Consider the following 24,671-nt stretch of genomic DNA (forward strand, 5'->3'; position numbering starts at 1 on the left):
ACCATGATTCTGAGGCCTCCCCAGCCATGTGGAACTGTAAGTCCAATTAACCCTTTTTTATTCCCAGTTTTGAGTATGTTTTTATCAGCAGTGTGAAAACGAACTAATACAGTAAATTGGTACCAGTAGAGTGGGGCATTGCTGAAAAGATACCCGAAAATGTGGAAGTGACTTTGGAACTGGGTAACAGGCAAAGGTTGGAACAGTTTGAAGGGCTCAGAAGAAGACAGGAAAATGTGGGAAATTTTGGAACTTCCTAAAGACTTGTTGAATGGCTTTGCCCAAAATGTTGACAGTGATACGGACAATAAAATTCAGGCTGAGGTGGTCTCAGATGGAGATGAGGAACTTGTTGGGAACTGGATCAAAGGTGACTCTTGTTATGTTTTAGCAAAGAGACTGGTGGCACTTTGCCCCTGCCCTAGAGATTTGTGGAACTTAGAACTTGAGAGAGATGATTTAGAGTATCTGGTGGAAGAAATTTCTAAGCAGCAAAGCATTCAAGAGGTAACTTGGGTGTTGTTAAAGGCATTCAGTTTTATAAGGGAAGCAGAGCATAAAGTTTGGAAAATTTTCAGCCTATGTGATAGAAAAGAAAAACCCATTTTCTGGGAAGAAATTCAAGTTGGCTGCAGAAATTTGCATAAGTAGCAAGGAGCCTAATGTTAATTTCCAAGACCACAGGAAAAATGTCTCCAGGCCATATCAGAGAACTTCCTGATAGTCCCTCCCATCAGGCCTGGAGGCCCAGGAGGAAAAAGTGGTTTCGTGGGCTGGGCCCAGGGTCCCCATGCTGTGTGCAGCTTAGAGACTTGGTGCCCTGTGTTCCAGCTGCTCCAGCCATGGCTGAAAGGGGCCAACATATAGCTTGGGCTGTGGCTTCAGAGTGTGGAAGCCCCAAGCCTTGGCAGCTTCCACATGGAGTTGAGTGTGTGGGTGCACAGAAGTCAAGAATTGAGGTTTGGGAACCTCCGCCTAGATTTCAGATGTAGGCAAACGCCTGGATGCTCAGGCAAAAGTTTGCTGCAGGGGCGGGGTCCTCATGAAGAACCTCTGCTAGGGCAGTGCAGAAGGGAAATGTGGGGTCAGAGCCTCCATGCAAAGTCCCTACTGGGGCACTGCCTAGTGGAGCTGTGAGAAGAGGGCCATTGTCCTCCAGACCCCAGAATGGTAGATCCAGCGACAGCTTGCACCATGCACCTGGAAAAGCCACTCAACGTCAGCCCATGAAAGGAGCCAGGAGGGAGGCTGTACCCTGCAAAGTCACAGGGGCAGAGCTGCCCAAGACCCTGGGAACCTACCTCTTGCATCAGCCTGACCTGGATGTGAGACCTGGAGTCAAAGGAGGTCATTTCAAAGCTTTAAAATTTGGCCCGCTGGATTTCAGACTTGCTTGGGCCCTGTAACCCCTTTGTTTTGGCCAATTTCTCCCATTTGAAATGGCTATATTTACCCAGTACCTGTACCCCCATTGTATCTAGGAAGTAGCTAGCTTGCTTTCGATTTTAAAGGCTCATAGGTGGAAGGGACTTGCCTTGTCTCAGATGACACTTTGGACTGGACTTTTGGGTTAATCCTGAAATGAGTTAAGACTTTGGGGGACTGTTGGGAAGGCATGATTAATTTTGAAATGGGAGGACATGAGATTTAGAGGGGCCAGGGGTGGAATTATACGGTTTGGCTGTGTCTCCACTGAAATCTCAACTTGAATTGTATCTCTCAGAATTCCCACATGTTGTGGGAGGGACCCAGTGGGGAGGTAACTGAATCACGTGGGCTGGTCTTTCCCATGCTATTCTCCTGATAGTGAATAAATCTCATGAGATCTGATGGGTTTATCAAGGGTTTCTGCTTTTGCTTCTTCCTCATTTTCTCTTGCCACCACCACATAAGAAGAGCCTTTAGACTCCCACCATGATTCTGAGGCCTCCCTAGCCATGTGGAACTGTAAGTCTAATTAAACCTTTTTTTGTTCCCAGTTTCGGGTATGTCTTTATCAGCAGCGTGAAAACGAACTAATACAACCAATTTGACAGAAACTGAGATTTTGAAATTCTCAATGTCTTAGACAAGAAAATCTGCTCCTAAAGAGGCCAATTCTCGTAACTTTCTCAGGATTTTAGGACTAGGTTCTATGAAGTGAGGAGACATTGCTCTAAGATCAAAGGAGAAAAGGACTCAGAAGCCCATTGACCAATCTTGCAAAAATTCATAACAGTGGCTCTGATTGGATTCTGGGGTCTCTCCATCTGGGCCAGTGTCCCCACTCACATACATCCCAATGTACCCTGATGGGGATACATTTGCAATTTGTGCATTTATTCTCATCTAACCCCTCCCAAACCTACTTTTCCCTCAGTCTTCCCATCTGAGTCAGTGACGCCATTATTACTCAGTTATTTAAGCCAAAAATCTAAAAGTCCTCCATAAATTTAAAATTCTCTTTTCCCTACCACCATCTTTGACAGCATATCACTAATGTTACTTACTAGGCTGGTGCAAAAGTATTGCGGTTTTTGTCATTAAATGTAAAGGCAATTACTTTTGCACCAACCTAATAGATTACTAAAACAGTCTTCTAACTAGTTTGCTTCCACTCTTGCTGAGGTAGGAGGCATAAGTCAGACACCAGACCAAATTGAGGATTAGCTAAAGCAGGGACGAGGTAGAAGCAGCTTTCCATCAGACATGTCCACCAGCGAGCCATGTCAGTTTACCATTGCCGTGGCAACACCTGGGAGTTACTGCCCCTTTCTATGAAAATGACCTGATGACCCAAAAGTTACTACCTCTACCCTAGAAATTTCTGCATAACCCACCACTTAATCTATATGTAATTAAAAGCAGGTATAGATATGACTGCAAAACTGCCCTGAGTTGCTACTCTCAGCACACTGCCTATGAGGTTTCCCTGCTCTGCAGGAGCAGTCACAGAGCTGTAACACTGCCAGAGCTCTAACACCGCCAGAGCTGTAACACCGCCAGAGCTGTAACACCTCTTCAGTAAGCTGTTTTCTTCCACCACTAGCTTGCACTTTAATTCTTTTCTGGGCAAAGCCAAGAATCCCCACAGAACAATCACAGGTGTTTCACTTCTGACAATGGCTGACTAAGGGTATTTTAGACCAACCCTCCTTCTCAGAAAACACAGAAAGTTCAACACAGTGTATATTTAAAGTATGTCTAAGTGCATTAGAGTCACAAGTCAGTGAGGATTTTCAGGGCTAGGATCTGGAAAAAGAGAGAAACTAATGAAAGTGAGCATGACATTTAGAACTCTTACCCTTCAAGGCAAGTGCTGATTTTGAAAGTAAACCTAGGGATGACAGGCAGAGAAGCCAAGCAGAGCTCCTGACATGTTCACAAAGCTGGAGAGAGAAAAACGGGAATTCAGGGCCCACCGAGGTAGAAGACTCTGATAAACGACCCTGGCTTTCAGTTGAGGACCTGAAGAGCTATATCTATCTGAGGAGTAAAGGTGAAACAAAAATAGACAAGACCTCACAAAGGCTGAAGCACAGTTTCAATCCTTGTTTGGATGAGAGTCATCTGCCCCCAGCCTACTCGCCTGTTGAAAGATAAGTCCTCTCCAGAAGAATATGATATCATCCAGAGTCTTAAATTATGTCTACGGTTTTTCATACACAATATCTGGCATACTAAAGGATATTAGATACAAAGTCAAGGATTAGCTGAAAACAATGAGAAACAGACTTACAGAAATGCAGATATTAGAATTATCTGACAGAAACTTTATAGTAGCTATGATTAAAATGTACAATTAAATAAGAAACAAGATGGAGAATTTCAGCAGAGTATAAGAATAAAAATGAATCCACTGGAAATTCTAAAAGTGAAAAATAGAATAAATAAGATCAAGAACTCAAAAGATGAGTTTTATCAGCAGATTAGACACAGTTAAAAAAAAGCATTAGTGAATTGAAAGACAGGTCAGTAGAAAATACCTAGGCTGACCAAAAGGGAAAAAAAAGGATGAAATATACAGAACAGAGAACAAGAAATACAGACATACTTCATGTTATTGTGCTCCACTTTACTGCATGTTGCAGATACTGTGTTTTTTAAGAAATCGAATGTTAGTGGCAAACTTGTGTTGAGCAAGTCTATTGGCATCATTTTTCCAATAGCATGTGCTCACTTCATGTCTCTGTGTCACATTTTGGTAATTCCTGCAATATTTCAAAATTTATTATTATTATATCTCTTATGGTAATCTGTGTTAAGTGATCTTTGATGTTACTATTGTAATTGTTTGGGGGCACCAATGAACCATGCCCATATAAGACAGCAAACTTAATTGACAAATATTGTGTGTGTTCTAACTGCTCCACCAACCAGCCATTACCCTGTTTCTCTCCATCTCCTTGGGCTTCCCTATTCCCTGAGGCATAACAATATTGAAATTAGACCAACTATTATAGTAACTCTACAATGATTTCTAAGTATTCAAGTGAAAAGAAGAGTTGCACGCACCTCACTTTAAATCAAAAGCTAGAAATGATTAGCCTTAGTGAGGAAGGCAAGTTGAAAGCTGAGATAGGTTTAAATCTAGGCCTCCTGTGCCAGTCAGCCAAGTTGTGAATGCAAAGAAAAAGTTCATGAAGGAAATTAAAAGTGCTACTCCAATGAATGCACAAATAAGAGAGCAAAACAGCCTTATTGCTGATATGGAGAAAGTTTTAGTGGTCTGCATGGAAAAGCAAATCAGCCATAATATTCTTATTAGCCAGTGCCTAATCTGGAGCAAGGTCCAAGCTCTCTTTAATTCTGTGAAGGCTGAGAGAGGTGAGGAAGCCACAAAGGAAAAACTGTAATCCAGCAGAGGTTATTCATGAGATTTAAGGAATGAAGCCATCTCCATAACACAAAAGTACAAGGTGAAGCAGCAAGTGCTGATTAAGAAGCTAAAGCAAGTTATACAGAAGATCTAGCTAAGATCATTGATGAAGGTGACTATACTAAACAACAGATTATAAATGTACATGAAAGAGCCTTCTACTGGAAGAAGATGCCACCTAGGACTTAACATAGCTAGAGAAGAGAAGTCAATGTCTGGCTTTAAAGCTTCAAAGGACAGGCTGACTCTTTTTATTAGAGGCTAAGGCAGCTGGTGACTTTAGGCTAAAGCCAATGCTCATTTACCATTCTGAAAACCCTAGAGCCCTTAAGAATGATGCTAAATCTACTCTGCCTGAGCTATATAAATGGAACAATGAAGCTTGGATGACAGCAATCTCTTCACGGAATAGTATACTGAATATTTTAAGCCTACTGTTGAGACCTACTTCTCAGGAAAAAAAGATTCCTTTCAAAATAATACTGCTCATTGACAATGCACCTGGCCACTCTAGAGTTCTGATGGAGATGTACAAGATTATTATTTTTATGCCTACTAATACAGCAACCATATTGCAGCCCACAGATCAAGGAGTAGACTTTCAAGTCTTATTACTTAAGAAATACATTTTGTAAAGCTATAGATGCTGTAGATAGTGATTCCTCTGATGGATCTGGGCAAAGTAAATTGGAAACCTTTGGAAAAGGATTTACCATTCTTGATGCCATTAAGAATATTTGTGAGCCAGGCACAGTGGCTCATGCCTGTAATTCCAGCACTTTGGGAGGCCGAGGCAGGTGGATCACCTGAGATCAGGAGTTTGAGACTAGCCTGACCAACATGGCGAAACCCCGTCTCTACTAAAAATACAAAAATTGGCTGGGCACAATGGCTCACACCTGTAATCCCGGCACTTTGGGAGGCCAAGGTGGGTGGATCACCTGAGGTCAGGAGTTCAAGACCAGCCTGACAAACATGGAGAAACCCCATCTCTACTAAAAAAACAAAAACAAAAAAATTAGCCAGGCATGGTGGTGCAAGCCTGTAATCCCAGCTACTCGGGAGGTTGAGGCAGGAGAGTCACTTGAACCCAGGAGCTGGAGGTTGTGGTGAGCCAAGATCGTGCCATTGCACTCCAGCCTGGGCAACAAGAGAGAAACTCTGTCTCAAAAAAAAAAAAGGCCAGGCATGGTGGCTCATGCCTGTAATCCCAGCACTTTGGGGGGCCAAGGCGGGCAGATCACGAGGTCAGGAGATCGAGACCATCCTGGCTAACACGGTGAAACCCCATCTCTACTAAAAAAATACAAAAAATTAGCCAGGTGTGGTGGCGGGTGCCTGTAGTCCCAGCTACTGGGGAGGCTGAGGCAGGAGAATGGCGTGAACCCGGAAGGTGGAGCTTGCAGTGAGCTGAGATCGTGCCACTGCACTCCAGCCTGGGCAACAGAGTGAGACTCCGTTTCAAAAAAAAAAAAAAAAATTAGTTGGGCATGGTGGCGGGTGCCTGTAATCCCAGCTGTTCAGGAGGTTGAGGCAGGAGAATTGCCTCAGAGGTTGCAGTGAGCCAAGATCGCACCACTGCACTCCAGCCTGGGTTACAGAGTGAGACTCTGTCTCAAAAAAAAAAAAAAAAAAAAAGAATATTTGTGATTCATGGGAGGTCAAAATGTCAACATTAACAGGAATTTGGAAGAAATTGACTCCAACCTTCATGGATGACTCTGAGGAGTTCAAGACTCCAGTGGAGGAAGTAACTGAAAATGTGGTAGAAATAGCAACAGAGCTAGAATTAGAAGTGGAGGCTGAAGATGTGACTGAATTGCTGCAATCTCATGAATAAACTTGAAGGGATGAAAAGTTGCTTCTCACGGATAAACAAAGAAAGTAGTTTGTTGAGATAGAATCTACTCCTGGTGAAGATGCCATGAACATTGATGAAATGACAAAAGATTTAGAACATTACATAAACTTAGTTGATAAAACAGCAGCAGAGTTTGAGAGGACTGACTCCAAGTTTGAAAAAGTTCCATGGGCAAAATTCTATCAAACAGCATCAAATGCTACAGAGAAATCTTTTGTGAAAGGAAAAATTAATTAATGTGGCAAACTTTTTTGCTGTCTTCTTTTAAGAAATTACCATTGCCACTCTAACCTTTAGCAACCACCACCCTGATCAGTCAGCCTCAAGGCCAGACACTCCACCAGCAAAAAGATTAGGACTTGCTGAAGTCTCAGATGTGCATTAGCATATCTTCAGCAATAAAATATTTTAAAATTATGGTATGTACATTGTGTTTTTAGAGGTAATGCTGTTGCACACTTCAGAGACTATAGTATACTGTAAACATAGCTTTTATATGTACTGGAAAACCAAAAAATTTGTGTGATTTGCTTTATTGCAATTTGCTTTATTGTAGTGGTCTGGAACCAAATCTACAATATTTCCAAGGTATGCCTGTACATGAAACTTAGTAAAAAGGTGTAGTTGGGAGTCCCAGATAGAGAGAAAAGAAAGAGAAAGTGGAAAGGTGGGGAAGGAGGTAAAGGAGGAAGGGAGGGGGAAAAAGAGAAAAAAGGGAGGATAAAAAGAGAAAAGAGGAGAAATATTTAATGAAATAATAGCTGAGAATTTTTTCTAAATAATGAAAGCATCATATCAAGAAGTTCTACAAACTGGATAAGTACAATGAAAATCACGTTTAGGCACATCATAGAAAAGCCTTTAAAAAAACATCACTAACTAAAGGTGAGAGAAAAAAACAGCCAAAGAAAAAAAGATGCAATATCTTCAAAGAGCAACAATAAGACCAACAGCTAAATCCTTAACAAAATGGTAGAAGCCAGAAAACAGCAGAACGACATCTTCAAAGTGCTAAAAGTAAGTAATTGCCAACCATAGGAACATAGAAAATACCATTCAAAATGTAGGTAATGGGCCAGGCGCAGTGGCTCACACCTGTAATCTCAGCACTTTGGGAGCTGAGGCAGGTGGATCACTTGAGGTCAGGAGTTTGAGACCAGCCTGAGCAACATGGTGAAGCTCCATGTCTACTAAAAATATTAAAATTATCTGGGTGTGGTGGCACATGCCTGTAGTCCCAGCTACTCAGGAGGCTGAGGCACGAGAATCGCTTGAACCTGGGAAGTGGAGATTGCAGCAAGCTGAGACCATTCCACTGCATTCCAGCCTGAGTGACCAAAAAAAAAAAAAAAAAAAAAAAAAAAGGCCAGGTGCAGTGGCTCATGCCTGTAATCAGAGCACTTTGGGAGGCCAAGGCAAGTGGGTCACTTGAGGTCAGGAGTTCAAGACCAGCCTGGCCAATATGGTGAAATCTCATCTCTACTAAAAATACAAAAATTAGCCAGGTATGGTGGCACACGCCTGTAATCCCAGCTACCCAGAAGGCTGAAGCAGGAGAATCGCTTGAACCCAGGAAGCAGAGGTTGCAGTGAGCCGAGATTGTGCCACTGCACTCTAGCCTGGGCAACAGAGCAAGACTCTGTCTCAAAAAAAAAAAAAAGTGAAATAAAAACATTCAGGCAAAACCCAAAAAATTCCAGCATACTTTAAGGAGAATTTGAAGATAGCTATTCAGACAGAAGGAAAATGATCCCAAATGGAAGCATGAAGCAAAAAGAAAAGAAGGCACAAATGTCTAATACTAGTTAATGTGAAAAGGAGTATCATCACAGATCTTACAGTCATTTAAAATATCACAAGAGAATATTTTGAAAAACTTTATTTCAACATATTTAAACATTTGGATGAAAGGGATAAATTCCTAGAAAAAGCCAATTTACCAAAATAGACACAAAAAGAAATTAAAAATCTGAATAGTCTTATGTGTAAAATAAAGAACAACTAAAAGAGTAAATATGTGGGCAAATCTAAATATAAACTATATAATTATGTTCATAATAGGCCAGGTGCAGTGGCTCATGCCTGTAATCCCAGAACTTTGGGAGGCCGAGGCAGGTGGATCACTTGAGGTCAGGAGTTCAAGACCAGCCTGGCCAAAATGGTGAAATCCCATCTCTACTAAAAATACAAAAAATTAGCCAGGCGTGGTGGTGGGCACCTGTAATCCCAGCTACTTGGGAGGCTGAAGCAGGAGAATCATTTGAACCCAGGAGGTGGAGGTTGCAGTGAGCTGTGATGGCACCACCGCACTCCAGCCTGGGTGACAGAGCGAGACTTCGTCTCAAAAAAAAAAAAAAAAAAAAATTTCATAATAGTGTCTCATGGGATGGTTTATAACATATATATAGAATTAAAACACATGACAACAATAGTGCAAAACAAGCGGGAAATGGACAAAGTATTCTAAGATCATTGCATTGTCTGCAAAGTGGTAAAAATGCTAGATTATATTATACTTTAGTAATTAATCATGGATTTGTGTTATAGTCTCTGGAGTAACCACTAAAGAAATACTAAAATAATGTTTAAATATTTCAATAATAGATTGAAAACCAAAAAAACTTTCATTAATACACAATCAGGCAAAAAAGGAAAGAATAAAGAATACAGTGCAAGTGAGTCAAACAGCAAACAAACAGTAAGGTGGTACAAATATTTAAGTAATTATATTAATGTAAAAATATTAGCCCAAATATTTAAGTAATTATATTAATGTAAAAAGATTAAATACTCTAATTAAAAGACAAAGATTGAAAGACTGAATTTAATTAAAAAACAAGAAATATATAATTCTTTCAAGAGACAGACCTTAAAATAAAGGAGCAGAAAGGGTGAAAGTAAAAAATTAAAAAACAAAAAAAGATATATAATGAAAAATAACCAGAAAACTGATGCCATTATACTAATACTAGAGAATATAGGCTGTAATACATAAAACATCTCTAGAGATAAAGAGAGTTCTTAATAAAATGGAAAATTCACAATGTTTACAATTTTAAGTTTGCATTTGTCTAATAATATAGTTTCAAAATGCATACAGCAAAAATTTACAGAAATAAAAGGAGAAATAGAGAGCTCCAAAATTATCGTGGGAGATATTAACACACTTCTATCAGTAAATGATACAAATAAGAAAGTATTTATAAGTATATATAAGATTTAAGCAATATGATTAATAAATTAAATTAATAAATTTGACTTGACATTTACAAAACGCTGTATCAAAAAACTGCAGAATATGCATCATTTTAGCTCCACATGAAACATTTACCAAAATTGACTATGTGTTGGGCCATAAAACAAGTCTAAGCAAATTACAGAGGATTGAAATTATGCAGTTTTTTTCTCTGACCACAACACAATTTAATGTTAAAAAGAAAAAATGATAACTAGACAATCCCAGAATGGTATAATTATGTTACACACTCTAAATATCCAACGGGACAAGAAAGAACAAGAATGAAAAATATAAAATATTTTGAGCTTAATAATTACCATATGGCATATCAAAGCTTGCGGGATGCAGCTAAAACTGGACTTTGAGGGAAATTTGTAATATTATATGTATATATTCAAAAAAGATAAAGAAAAAGCCCAATTATCTAAGCATCCACCTCAGGAAGTCAGAAAAAGAATATAAAATTAAACCCAAAGAAAGTAGACAGAAGGAAATAATCAAGATAAGAGTAAAAGTTAATAAAGTAATAAGACAAATGTATGAGAAGATCAACACAATTAAAATTTGGTTCTTTAGAAACACTAATAAATCAATAAATCCTGGGACTAATCAAGGAGAAAAGAAAAATGGCAAAAATAATTAACACTAGTATTGTAAAAGAGGGTATCACTAGAGATCAACATAGTCATTTAAAATATTTCAAAAGGGTCTTTTTAAAAACTTCAACATAGCTGGGCGCAGTGGCTCATGACTGTAATCCCAGCACTTTGGGAGGCCGAGGCGGGCGGATCATGAGGTCGGGCGATCGAGACCATCCTGGCCAACATGGTGAAACCCCGTCTCTACTAAAAATACAAAAATTAGCTGGGTATGGTGGCACATGCCTGTAATTGCAGCTACTCGGGAGGCTGAGGCAGGAGAATCGCTTGAACCCAGGAGGCAGAGGTTGCCCTGAGCCGAGATGGTGCCATTGCACTCCAGCCTGGCGACAGAGCGAGACTCCATTTCAAAAAAAAAAAAAACCAACTTCAACATATTTAAACATTTAGATAAAATGGTAAATTCCTAGAAAAATCCAACTTATCAAAATAAACACAAAAAGAAATCTGAATAGTCCTATATCTACTAAAAATAAAAATTTTAATTAAAAACATCCACTGAAAGAAAATCCCAGGAAGAGGTGACTTCACTGGCAAATTCTATCAAATATTTAGGGAAGAAATAATCCATATGTACACAAAGTCCACCAGATAATAGATAAAGAAGAAATACTTCTGACCATAACATGACAAGAAAGGAAAAATTATTGACCAGTCTACCTTATAAGCACAGATACAAAAACTCCTAAAGTCTAGAAATACATAAAAAGGAAATATATCATAACCAAGTTGAGTTTATGTTAGGAATATAAGATTGGTTGAACATCTGAAATATATCCATATTAATATCAATATAATTCACCACAATAATAGAATAAAGGAGGAAAATTGTATGCTTGTCTCAACAGACAAAAACATTACAAGAAAGGAAAACTACAGACCAATAACCCTTACGAGTATAGATGAAAAACTCTTCAACAAGATACTCGCAAATTGAATCCAGCAATACAGAGAAAGAATAATACATTATGATCAAGTGGAGTTTATCCCAGGAATGCAAGACTGGTTCAACATTTGAAATCAAAGTAATTCACCATATTAACAAAACAGAGTCTAGAAAGAGACCCAAAGGTGCAAAGATAATTTAATGGAGAAATTTATCTTTTTTAAAAAAAGTACTGTTGGAACAATTGGCTATCCATATGTAAAACAAACAAATTTCAATTCATACATTATACCTTATATAAAAATTAACTCAAAATGGATCATAGACCTAAATATAAAACATAAACTATAATAAACTTTTAGAAGAAAACACAGCAGAATTTTTTGTGACACTGGGTTCGGCCAGGAATTCTCAATGTTGGCACTATTGACATTTTGGACTTCACAATTCTTTGTTATGTGGAGCTGCTTTGTGTATGGCTGGATGTTTGGCAGCATCTCTGTCCTCAACTCACTAGATGGCAGCAGCACCCCCTCCCTAGTCGTGATAATAAAAAATACCTCCAAACATTGTCAAATATCCCCTGGGGGGCAAACTCATCTCTGGTTGAGAAACACTGGGTTAAACAAAGGGTTTTTAGACATGACAACAAATCACAATCCAGAAAAGAAAAAACCTATTTCAATTAGACTTCATCCAAATACATTTTACTCTGCAAATACACTGTTAAGAGAATAAAAAATTAAGCCAAATTTTTGAAGAAAATATTTCAAGTCACATATCTGATAAAAGACTTATACCCAGAATAAAGAACTTTCAAAACTCACAATAAGAAAACAATCCAATTTTGAAATGTGCAAAAGACTTGGATACTTCACCAAAGAAAATATATGAATGGTAAATAAGCCATGAAAAGATGCTCAACAACTTTAGTTATTAGGGAAATGCAAATTAAAATGATAATGGGATATTACCACATGTCTATCGAATGGCAAAAAACCAAACCCCAACAATATCAAGTGCTAACAAAGATTTGGAGCAACTGGAACTCTCATACATTGTTGGTGGACATGGATAATGGTACAGCTACTTGGGAAGACAGTTGGCAGTTTCTTACAAAGTCAAACATGCATTTACTATAAAACCAGGCAATCTAGCTCTTAAGTATTTACCCAAGTGAAATGAAAACTTAGGCTCACATAAAAGCCTACTCACGAGTATTTATAGCAGTTTTATCATAATCAGAAAAAGCTGAAAACAATCCAAATGTCTTTCAGTGGTTGAATGGATAAACAAATTTTGCCCATCCATGCCATGTATTATATACAGAAAAAAATTAACATTAGAAGGCTTGAGGCTGTTATCTTCAGAACAACTTCTTTACAACACTAGCCCTTGGCTGGTGTCTGGGAACTTGGCACCCTGCTCTATGCCTAGACTGCAAACAATGTGATTTATGCTGAACACCTGTTTTCCTTCTGGCAGCCTGGAATTTTGCTAGTTGCTAGGCTTAGGGTGCCTATGTGACCAGTACCCACTAAAAAGCTTGGGTTTGGATCCCTAGTGGGCTTCCTTAGCAGAAACATTGCACACGTTACTGCATTTTTTTCTGCTAGAGAAAGGAGCATGCTAGGTGTGTCCTCTCACTGTGCACCAGAAGACACACCTGTGTCCTTCAGATTCTACCTGTGTCTTTTTCCTTTGCTGATCATATCATGTATCCTTTCATTATAATAAACCTTATCCATGAATACAACTATATAATGAGTCTCATGGGTCCTAGTAAATCTCTGAATGTGGGGGTGATGTTGGGGCCCCCGAGACAGAACACTACTCAGTAATAAAAAGAAATGAACTTCTGATCCATGTAACAATATGGATGAATCCTGCATGTATTACACTAAGTTAAAGAAGATAGATTCAAAAGGCTGTATACAGGAAGGGAATTTCTTTCTCTTGGTTGGGGGGTGATGGAATCGTCCTGCATCTTGGCTGTGGTGTATGTATGTATAGGGAAAAACAGAGTATATATAGGGCTTGGTACTGTTCACAGTTTCAGACATCCACTGTGGGTCTTGGAAAGTATCCCCTGAGGATAAGAAGGACTGCTGTATTTAAAATGGTCAATAAACAATGGAGGGTGCTCAGCCTCTATAGTCATCAGGGAAATGCAAATAAAAAACCATTTTGTCACTAAGACAACACATTTCATCATTACAGAATGGCTATATTAAAATGATTGACCATACTAAGCATTGGTGAAGATGTGGAGCAACTGAACTCTCAGACACACTGCTGGTGGGAGCAGAACGTAAAACCACCATGGTGGAAAACGGACAGTCTGTACTAGAAGCCGAACATACACATACTCAATGACAGCAATTTCACATCCAGGCATATGCCAATCAATAGTAGCACAGTTTGCTACTACCTAAACAACCAAATATTCATCAACATAGAATGCATACTTTTTGGTGTATTTACAATCGATTATTATTATTGTTATTATTATTTTTGAGACGCAGTCTCGCTCTGTTGCCCGGGCTGGAGTGCAGTGGCGTGATCTCGGCTCACTGCAAGCTCCGCCTCCCGGGTTCACGCCATTCTCCTGCCTCCCAGCCTCCCGAGTAGCTGGGACCACAGGCGCCCACCACCACACCCGGCTAATTTTTTGTATTTTTAGTAGAGAGGGGGTTTCACCATGTTAGCCAGGATGGTCTTTATCTCCTGACCTCGTGATCTGCCCGCCTCAGCCTCCCAAAGTGCTGGGATTACAGGCGTGGGCCACCGCACCCGGCCTATAATTGATTATTATAAAGTAATGAAAAAGAAGAAACTATTGCTATACATAACAACATGCACAAATCTCACAATCATAATGTTGAGACAAAGATGCCAGACACCAAAGAAGACACACCAAAGAGATCTATTTTAATCAGGTTTTAGAAAACAATAAAAACTAATCTCTGGTGTTAGCAATCTTCCACCTGGGAAGGAAGGTGAGATTGGTCATTTGGATGGGACAAAAGGGGGCTTCTAAGGAGCTGGTAATGCCCTATTTCTTGACTTGGTAGTTATAGGATATGTTTACTCTGTAATATTAATTGAGCTACACACTTAGGATTTGCTCATTTTTCTGTATGCATTTTATATTTTTTGAAAAGTTAAAGCATGAAAAATATTTTAATACTTTTTTAAAGTTAAAAAGAGATAAATCCCAGGCCAGGTGCAGTGGCTCACGCCTGTAATCCCAGCACTTTGGGAGCCCAGGTGGGTGGATCACATGAGGTCAGGAGTTCGAGACCAGCCTGGCCAACATGGCAAAACCCTGTCTCTACTAAAAATACAAAATGTAGGCAGGCGTGGTGGTGCATGCCTGTTGTCCCAGCACTAGGGAAGCTGAGGCAGGAGAATCGCTTGAACCCCAGAGGCAGAGGTTGCGGTGAGCTGAGATCGTGCCACTGCACTCCAGCCTGGGTGACAGAGCGAGACTCTGTCTGAAAAAAAACAAAGATAAATCAGATGATGTCACTTCCTTATGGAATGGCCTTCCATAACACTATCAAGGCTACATGACCAAACTCCTGCCTACATCTCGGTCATCAATTTGCGTCGTCCCCTTTTCTACCACACTCCAGCCTCACTAGCCTTCTTACTCTCTCACACATACCAACCTCACTCCTGTCTCAGTGCCTTTGGACTTGCTGTGCCCTCTGCCTGGTGTTCCTTCCCCACATCTGTTCCTGGCCGCCTGTTTATCATCCTTTGCATCTGGGTTTCAATATAATCTCCTGAGAACTGCCTTTCCTCACCCTCTACCACAGCCCATTCCACGCCACTTTCCAGCTACTCTCTATCCCAGATGCCAGGCAACATTTTCTGTAGAGAACCAGGTAGTGAATACCTGAGACTTTGCAGGCCTGACCCTCAATGTCCACTGCCACAAGAAAGCGGCTGTAGATGATATGTGAATGAGTGGGTGTAGCCGTGTTCCCAGAAAACCTTATTTAAGGATACCGACATTTAAATTTTTATATCATTTCCCCTGTCATGAAATCTTTTGATTTTTTTCCCCCTTCAAGCACTTAAAAATATAAAAACCATTCTTAGCTCACCCACAAAAATTGGCAGCTGGGCCAAATTTGGTCCATAGCCAACCCCTGCCTTAACCCATTACTCCGATTATTTTCTTCCTAGTCCTTATCGCTGCCTAAAATTGTATCATTTGTTCATGTGTTTATCCTCACTTTACTTGCCCTTGGAATTTAAGCTCCAAAAGAGAAGGGCCCCATCTGTTGGGTTCACTATCCTATGCCCACTGCCCATCACAACACCCGATGCTGCGGAAGACGTGAAGGACGAAGCCAACCTGGATGTGACCTTGGCTTTGGTGTGGATTTTGGTGGTCTTCCTCCGAACTGGGCTCACAGGAGCAGACTCAGGCTCATCCTTCAAAGTCTCTGCAATTGAGGATTCCAGTTGGCCTGACTGAGATTGTAAAAGACTTTCTCCTGAGTATAAACTTAGCTTGGGGAGCCGCTCGGGATGAGTTCCAGATCTCATCTTCAACCGAACAAATTCTTCCTCCTCTTTTTTGGGGGGATATTCAATGGTAAACAGACCTGTTAACAGAAGACGCTGCTGTCATTTTCCCTTCATGGCCAGGACTCCTCTGCCCCTGGTTCCAGACTGGAAACATCTAAGTGCACCTTGGCTCACCCCCATCTCTTCCCCTCCGCTCTCACTGATTCTCCGGCACCTCCCCTCTGCTGTCCAATACAGTACTCCTGTCCCAGCGCACTCATCAGTCACACTGCCAAATGTTGGGTTGTAAGAATGTAAGAATGAATAGGCCTCCTTTCGTACTCATTCTTCAAAACACCTAGCTTCAATCTCACTCTCCCGACCCAAGCTGGGGCCTGTTCCATTCAGCCTGTGTTCTCCCCAGCACCAAATGTAGAGGCTAGCTACACAATGCATTCCTGGCCCATGCTGTTCCTTCCTTGAGAATGCTGTTCCCTGTGTCTCCAGCTTTAAGTCAATTCCAACTACTTTCTTTGTTGTATTGTATTTATTTATATTCTTGTCTTGCTTTCCCTACTAGACTGGAAAACTTCTAAGGCCAGGGACCTCTCGTCTCTTCACTCACCAGCATTTCTCAAATGTGGGTGCTGAGCATGCAGAGGCACCCCAAGACAGAACTCCCAGACTCCGGAAATTCCCAGTGGGGGAGCAGGATGGGAGACATAGTCACAATGCTAAGTAGTAAGATGTATAATTAGAACATATACAAAGTGCTGTGGGATCCTTTCTTTCACTTGTGTGGAAAAAAAAGAAAAAATAAATAATTAAGTGCTATGGGAGCCCAAAGGAGGTGTGACCCATTCTGCTAGGGAAGTCAAGGAAGGCTTCCCAGAGAAGGGGGCAATCGAAGTCTCTGGGGACAAGAAGAAACTCCCCAGAGAGATAGTGGGAGAAGCACAGCCCTTCCATGCCCAGCCAGGGGGTGACACAGAATAGGGTCAATGTATCCTTGTTCCCAGGCCCATCAGCAGTCAGGAGAGGGGCTCAGAGGTGGAAGGGTCCTGAGGCCACCCATGCTGGCCTTGGGGGATCTCTGTGGGCCTAACAGGGACAGCCTAGAGAGGTGACTGCATTTTTCTCTTCTGAGATCCACAAAAAGAAGGGAGGAGGAGGGGCTCCAGATGGATGATGGGTGATATGAGAAATGGAGCTAAAGGTGAATGTAGATGTGGGATGGGGACCAAGAGGGACACAGCCAGCCACTGAGAAACCCAGGAAAATAAGACAATCTCATGGAGATGTGCAAGACACTCCGGGAGAGAGCTCAGAAATGCAAGTGGGCACATGTCACTATTCTTAGCTGTGTGGCCTTAAGTGACCTGAGCCCAATGATCCTACCTAAAATGGGGAAATATCTCTGCTATGCCTACTTCCCTGGACATTCAGACTGAAGATGGAATGGGCAGTAAAGTAAAGGTCTGTCCCTTGAGATGACCTGCCAGAATCTCAGGACTGGGGAAGCCAGCAGATAGGCCTTCGCCCACCTTGCAGCCTCCTTACCTGCGGCCAGCAAGATAGAATTAATGAACTGAGTCACTGTCTTCTGAAACCGCTTCTTGATCTCAGCCAGGGCTCGGCTCATCTTATACACCTTGTTGTCCATGTTGCTGATTCTGCGATTCAGCTGGAGAGAGGCAAAGGGGAGGGCAGGTGTCACCAGCCCCTCAAGGAGCCAGCTGCATAGCCCAAGATAACTAAGACTTGCTCCGGTTCAGGAGATGTGCTATTGCCCATCCCCCCCACCCCTACCTGGAACCCATCTCTCTCCCTCTCAGCCTAGTGAGTTCCTGCACACAGGCCCAGGCCTGACTCATGGCCTCTCCTTGGAGGGTTTTCCTTGATTCGACTGGGCAGAACTACTTCTTGCTTTGTACTCTCATCATGCTCAATGCAGCCTGAAGATGGAAGTTAGCACTTTGCCAAGTGATAGCTGTGTTTGAGCCTATCTTTCCACTAGACTGCAAGCTTCTGGAGGGAAGGGACCTAGTCTTGGTCTCCTGTGTGTCTGAGTGCTTGTCATGCAGGTGCTCAGTAAATGCTATTGCATTCGTGAGTAAGTGGATGATAAAGCCTTCTGCAGAGCTTTCTCTGCTGGCCTCCCTTTGCAGTGGATGCTGCGGTGCATCCCCCAGGAGCCCCTTCATCCCTCCAGCTGTCAAAACAGTGGCTGCTGACATTGCCCAGCTGAGAACCTGCCTCTGGCCAAGGTTACAGAGGCTGACTGGTCATTGCAGGCCACAAAGGCCCAGGCCTCTTGCTTCCATTTGAGATTATGCTGAAGGATCATTCTGACGCCAGTGCTCCCCACGGGATCGCTGAGGCCTCTGCCATGGCTGCCCTCTCCCTCTGCCTTCCTTCAGACCCTCAAAGGAGCTGTTCCCAAGAGCAGTCCCCAGTAAACTCCTGCACACTTGGCTCCATTCTACAGTCTGTTTCCCAGGAGACCCAACCTAAGACCTGCTCTGAACAGCTGGGGCATGTCAGTGGCACTGCAAAATCAGGCCGTTTCCAGAGGTATTTATATTCGGTCTTTCTCTCTAGGAAGCCTTCCCTGATTTCCTCAGCCAACAGCAACTGCTCCCTCTGGTGAACTTTCACACATGTCCCTTCCTGTCCTTTCTGCCCTGGGTCCTGGTCATTTTTTTTTTTTTTCACTTCCTTTGTCCCTAAACTCATTCAGCAACTTGAGAGGAAGATCTATCATTTCTACATCTCCCACGTAACATAGAGAAGGTAGGCAAAAAAACTCTCTTCTGTGGAATTTAAGCCCCAAGTGGCAAGAGTAGGGTGAGCAGTATCAGATTTCCTGATGAACAACAAAGTCAGCCCACGAGTCCTTCTTTATGCTGCAGGCAGGAAATCTATAAAGGATGTCCCCAACAAATGGCAAAGCCTCAACCATCCTTCTGATTCTTGGCCCCAGTTGCTGCTTCTGCACTCATCTTATTTATTTAATTATTTGAAATTTATACCTAGCCTTCTTCCAAAAAGGACCTGAGGTGGCACACTGGGCTAATAAAGCATTTAAACAGAGGCTGTTGTCTCACTTCCCAAGAGCTGCCTTGATGGAAATATTTAGTGAGGAGCCAGGCCTCAGGGCTGTAAAAGCTGGGACTGCCATTCTGCCTGTCTCTCTGATGGGTGGCTCTTTCCAGGGCAATGGGTGTCTGGGGAAGCCATTTAACAAGCTTCTCAGTGACAGGGACTTGGAGGGAGGAGGCTGCTCCCGCCCCCACCTCCAGCCTTACAGAGGCGACCATGGTTTTGCTAACGAGTGATCACCGACCCCAAATAAACACCCACAGACGGAACTGAATGGACTGTAAAAGTCCCAGGGTGGGAGTGTGTTAAAGCCGGGTGGGCCCTTATGCATCACTACACAGATGAGGAAACTGAGACCCAGACAGGGAAGGGACTGGCCCAAGGCCCTATGGCCTCTTCCTAGCTGAGGCTCTCTGCCAGCCCCAACTCTCGGCACATTTTCTTGGAAGCTCCTTGCAGCTCTCATGGTCCAAGAATGCAAGATGAGCTAATTTTCTAAGCCTCAGGATTTCATGTAAAATATCCTGAGATGCTTAACCACGTGGTTAAGGTCAACATTTGGAAATCCCATTACCCACAAGAAAGCATATTTACTCATTGTTTCTGTTTATCTTGTTAGAAAGTTGTCATACATAGTACACATGCTTGCACTCTCAAAAGAGGTTATGATCGGAACACTGTTTTGGCAAGTCAATCTTGGTCAACATCTGCTTCTGCTTTCTATAATGCAGCACTGTTTTCAGAATCTGTCTCAATGTATTGGTCTGTTTGTCCCTATGTTTCATTTCCTTAAGACAGTTATGCTCTTTGAATTACTGTGTCATTTTAAATAACCTCTCAGTCTTCTACCGCACTGTCAAACCATGCCTTGATAAGCTTCCCTTAATAGAGACTCTACCTTCTAGCCCAGCATGATCCACTAGAAATATAATGTGAGCTACACAAGTAGTTGAAAACGTCCTAGTAGCACATTAAAAACATTTTTAAAAGGGAAAATTAATTCTAATTATCTATTGATTTAAACCAGTATATCAAAAATAAGGTTATGTCAACATATCATCAAAATAGTCAATTATTAATGATAAATTTTACATTCTCAATTCACACTAAGTCTTTGAAATGCAGTGTGTGTTTCCATGCAGAGCCCATCTCCATTTGCACTTGTCACATGTCAAGGGCTCAATTGCCATGTGTGACTCATGGCTACAATATCGGACAACACAGCTCTAGACTTCTAATTCCAGCTTGAGGAGGTTGCTTTAAGGTAAGAAAATAAGACTTGAATTCCTAGGGGCTTTTCTAGGCCTAAGGGGCTTGTTGGGTACACAGACTGAGAGTAATTTTTCTCAGCTGCTCATGGGGGTCTTGAATTGCTTGTATCTTGGTTCTCAGCTGCATTCCAAACTTCAGAGATAATCAGACAAGAGGTTGCCAGAAAAATGAAGCACTGTCACAATTTTATGAGAATAAATAATTTTCTAATATCCATTGCCTTTGATAAGAAAAGTAGACTCACATTTTTAAAACGCAATCTAAAAAGGTTTCCAAGAAGCATAGATAGGTGACTTCATACCCAGTGCATCTTAATCACTTAACAATAACTTTTTCTGGCCAGGCACCGTGGCTTACGCCTGTAATCCCAGCACTTTGGGAGGCTGAGGCGGGTGGATCGTCTAAGGTCAGGAGTTTGAGAACAGCCTGGCCAACATGGTGAAACCCTGTCTGTACTAAAAATACAAAAATGAGCTGGCGTGGTGGTAGGCATCTGTAATCTCAGCTACTCGGGAGTCTGAAGGCACGAGAATCACTTGAACCTAGGAGGCGGAGGCTGCAGTGAGCCAAGATTGCACCACTGTACTCCAGTCTGAGTGACAGACAAGGCTTGGTCTCAATAAAATAAAATAAAATAAAACAAAATAAAATAAAATAAAATAAAATAAAACCAATGGCCTTTTAGAGTGAGAGTGTGGAACCAAATTGACAGGGTAGATGGATCAATAAGCAAGATCATTCATCTCAGCCCAGATGGACTCAAACTCTTGCGGGTAGTTTGCTCTTTGAAGTAACCAATGCATGCCGGATTCACAGGCACCTGCGTTTCTCCGGTACTTCCTCTCCTCCTCTCCTAGCAGATTCCACACAACCCTCTGGCGCACCACAAGGGTCAAGCTAGATGATCATTGGTGCCCATGCTTTTGCCCCTTCCATTAGATTGAGAGAATTTCAGAGTTTAGAGGGAATGAGACTTCTTTATTTCTACATCTCCAGCAGCCAACTTGGCCTGCTGCAGGTGCTAATAAATGTTTATTGAATTTGTTAATGAATTAATGAAGGTGAAATGCTGCTGGAATGAAAATGTAGTGGGAAAAAAAAAAAAACAGGTGCAATGCTTTCCTCCAGGAGTAACAAAGGAGACCCCCAACAACTGCCCACGCCCTATGTCCTTATTGGACATTGGGTTGGTTGCCCTTGCTGGGCTCTGCCAGCTTTGGGTGTCTGTAAGCTTGTGGCATACAGTGGCAAATGCCTACACAGCTTAAGAGTATCTTGCTCAGGATGATCATATAATCTATCATCCAAACCAGGACACTTTTGAGGGGGACACATAGTGCCATTTACAATTGCTCCAGGTATATAATTGCTCTGGTATAAACTGGGACTGGCTCTGGGCAAACTGGAAAGTGTGGTGGTCACACTGCTTTTGCTTCTAGGAGCCTTCCCTTAGTGGGCAGAGTGCCCTGTGGGGAGCTCAAATAGTCTGCTCTACCCACTTGAGCTTTGGTTACCCCATCTCGTGTTGAGGTCAAGTGTTCTCTTTTGGGATATATACTCAGGGTGTAGGGACTGTGTCCTCTTAATCCTCTCCACCTCTCTCCCTGATGTTGACTTGACATCACCAGATATACGGTAGGATCCATGATGACCCACTGAATGGAATAATCAGACTCCCAGTCTCCACTGTATTCTCATCCACCCAAAAAATATTTGGTAAAGACTTAATTTGAAGTAGTCCTCATGCTGGGCCCTGGGACAACAGACATTAGAGGGAATCACAGGGAATTTTCAATTTGTGGAGAAGATAGACTTGAAAATAAAGCAGTCTGGAATGGAGGTTGTCACGGCCAGGGGGGCTGAGGAGAGGGAGAGACTGACTCTACCTGGGATGGGAAGAGGGTGGTAGAGAGAGGGTCATCAACATGCACTGGTAGTTTTCTACTCAGCATCATTTCTTCTCCTGGTAACAGCACCTTGATTTTCCTTTAGGGAAACTCTTCTGCCTTATCTTTTGCCCAGGTGGTTCATTTGAGAGTAATCTGACACACTGGCCCCCAGAATGGACATGAGCCTCAAGCCTAGCCAATGGCAGCAATACATACTCCTGGTCACAGGGAATGTTTCACACATGGGCAGTTAATAGAGCCAATGAGTGTTGATGTTGGCATTTCTACTGGAGTGTTTAGGAAAGAGAAGCCCTCCTTCTTCCAGGGGCACTAAAGCTGGTATAATAATAGCCCAGAGATGTTCATGGTCATCTTGTCATCAACAGGAGAGAAACTCCTTGAGAATGAAGCCAACAAAAAGGAAAGCAGAGCCAAGAGATGGGAAGATCTGGTGGAATGATTTCAGAGCCTGGATCCAGCCATGCCTGAAACTGCATATTGACAGACTTCTCAGTTTATTGAGCCACTGTATTCTTTTTTCATGCTTAAGCTAGTCCACACTGGATTCTGTCACTTACAACTGGAAGACTCTTAATTGATATAAGAAGTTTCACAGGAAGGTGGTACTAAGAGTAGGTGGTGAATAATGGCAGAGGAAAAGGCAGGGTCTTGCATGGAAGGGTGCTGGGGAGTAAGAGCAAAGGCCCTGAGATGTGAAACAGCAACCCACGTTGAGATGCCCAGGGGTCAGGGCTGGGTGCATGGTCTGCCTTGCCTTACCCGTTTGTCATATGCCATTCCATGGGGACAATTGTTGGCCGACACAGTGAGTGTTACTGTCTCATTCAGGGAGGTGAAGGTGACTGTGATGGAGTCCTGTCCCAGCACCTTTAGTTTCATTTCCTCATTCACCTGTAGATGAAGAAACAGTACTCAGAGAATCCCTGCTTCAACGGCCCCAGCCACCCCTTCCTGACCCACCACGAAGCACAAAGCCTCTGTTGGCTTGGGGCAGAAGATTTGTAAGAGCTTTCCAGTTCTTATGTTAGAATTCTGCTTCATGGAGAAGACAGAAAAATTCCAGGCTCCCCTGGGGGACCCACTGAAAAAGTAAATGATGCTTCCTTATTCCTGCTCCTTCCCTTTCCAACTCAGGCATGAAACCCACTGTGAAAGAGTCACAGGTGTCTGGCAGATGAATCAGCTTCAGTTCTGGTAAAGATGAATTGGGAATGCAGCTTGGATCAGAGGGTAACCCTTTATCCCTGAATCAAACAGATGTGTCCACTCAGGCACAAGGCCTGACTACGACTCTTGTCCTACAGTGGTAGGAAGGTGACCACTTGGCAGGAAGCACTGGAAAGCCCTCTGCAGACGGGTGGGAAGAGGTCAAAGAGGACCCAGAAGGGCCTGGGCCACACATACTCAGCCCCTTCCACAAATATGTCATTACTCTTCCCCTGAGGAGAAGCCAAAGATGGGTGGAAAGGGGCAGCTACTCTTTATCATCACTTCCAAAAGAGTGGGATTTCCTTTAAGCAGTACCATATTGGAGCTTGGGGAGAGTGAGTTGCCCTTATAACAACTCATGCCTTACTGAGAGCTCTGTGGTCTACAGGTGAGTCCCAGTTCTGCCTCCTGATAACAACCCAGTTAGCTTCGCTGAATCTCAACTTCTTCCACATGAAATCATTGAACGGCTATTATTAGGATCAAATGAGATAAAAATGGTGGAAGTGGCTTTGTAAGCCATTAAGGCCTATGCCCAGCATGAGCAGATATTGTCAGGACAAGGTAGAGCAACTCACATTTAAGGCTGTTGAACAATTTGCATGTGCAGAGCACAATTTATACGCAGGGACCCTCCCGGAGAGCCTCAGAGTGTGCAGCCCTACACTGCTGTGCTTCTCTCAGTCTTCAATGTCCCTGACCTACAATATCCCCTTACCTACAAATACCCCAGGATGCCTCTGAACCAAAAACAACAACAACAACAACAACAACAACAACACTCTCTGCTTTGCTCCTTCCATTTCTTTCTACTATTCCAGTTGCTTGCCCAGGGGTCTACACTTAACTTCCTTTCTTCTGAGTTTCTTCCTCACACCCTGCAGTCTGGAGACCAGTTCCCTTCAGCACCCTGAAAGCACTGAACTATGACTTGCCAAGTCTTTTGACATCTTCAAACTTGATCACTCTCACTTAAAAGAAACCCTCGGCCGGGCATGGTGGCTCACACCTGTAACCCCAGCACTTTGGGAGGCCAAGGTGGGTGGATCATGAGGTCAGGAGATCGAGACCATCCTGGCTAACATGGTGAAACCCCGTCTCTACTAAAAATACAAAAAAATTAGCCGGGCATGGTGGCGGACGCCTGTAGTC

General features: G+C 42.4%; 1 protein-coding gene across 3 annotated transcripts in view; it reads right to left on the reverse strand.

Annotated features, from left to right (window-relative positions):
* The window catches only part of C2H3orf20 (chromosome 2 C3orf20 homolog), a 106,278-nt gene that overhangs the window by 28,945 nt on the left and 52,662 nt on the right, over nt 1–24,671 (reverse strand). For all 3 annotated transcript variants that reach the window (XM_054482249.1, XM_054482250.1, XM_063662666.1), the window contains 3 exons: nt 23,070–23,201; nt 17,587–17,710; nt 15,872–16,124 (listed from right to left, as the gene is read on the reverse strand). In XM_054482249.1, coding sequence (XP_054338224.1) covers nt 15,872–16,124; nt 17,587–17,710; nt 23,070–23,201 — 509 coding nt within the window. The remainder of the gene's footprint in view (nt 1–15,871; nt 16,125–17,586; nt 17,711–23,069; nt 23,202–24,671) is intronic.

This window comes from Pongo pygmaeus, chromosome 2 (genome assembly GCF_028885625.2).
Source record: "Pongo pygmaeus isolate AG05252 chromosome 2, NHGRI_mPonPyg2-v2.0_pri, whole genome shotgun sequence".
Lineage (NCBI taxonomy): Eukaryota > Metazoa > Chordata > Mammalia > Primates > Hominidae > Pongo > Pongo pygmaeus.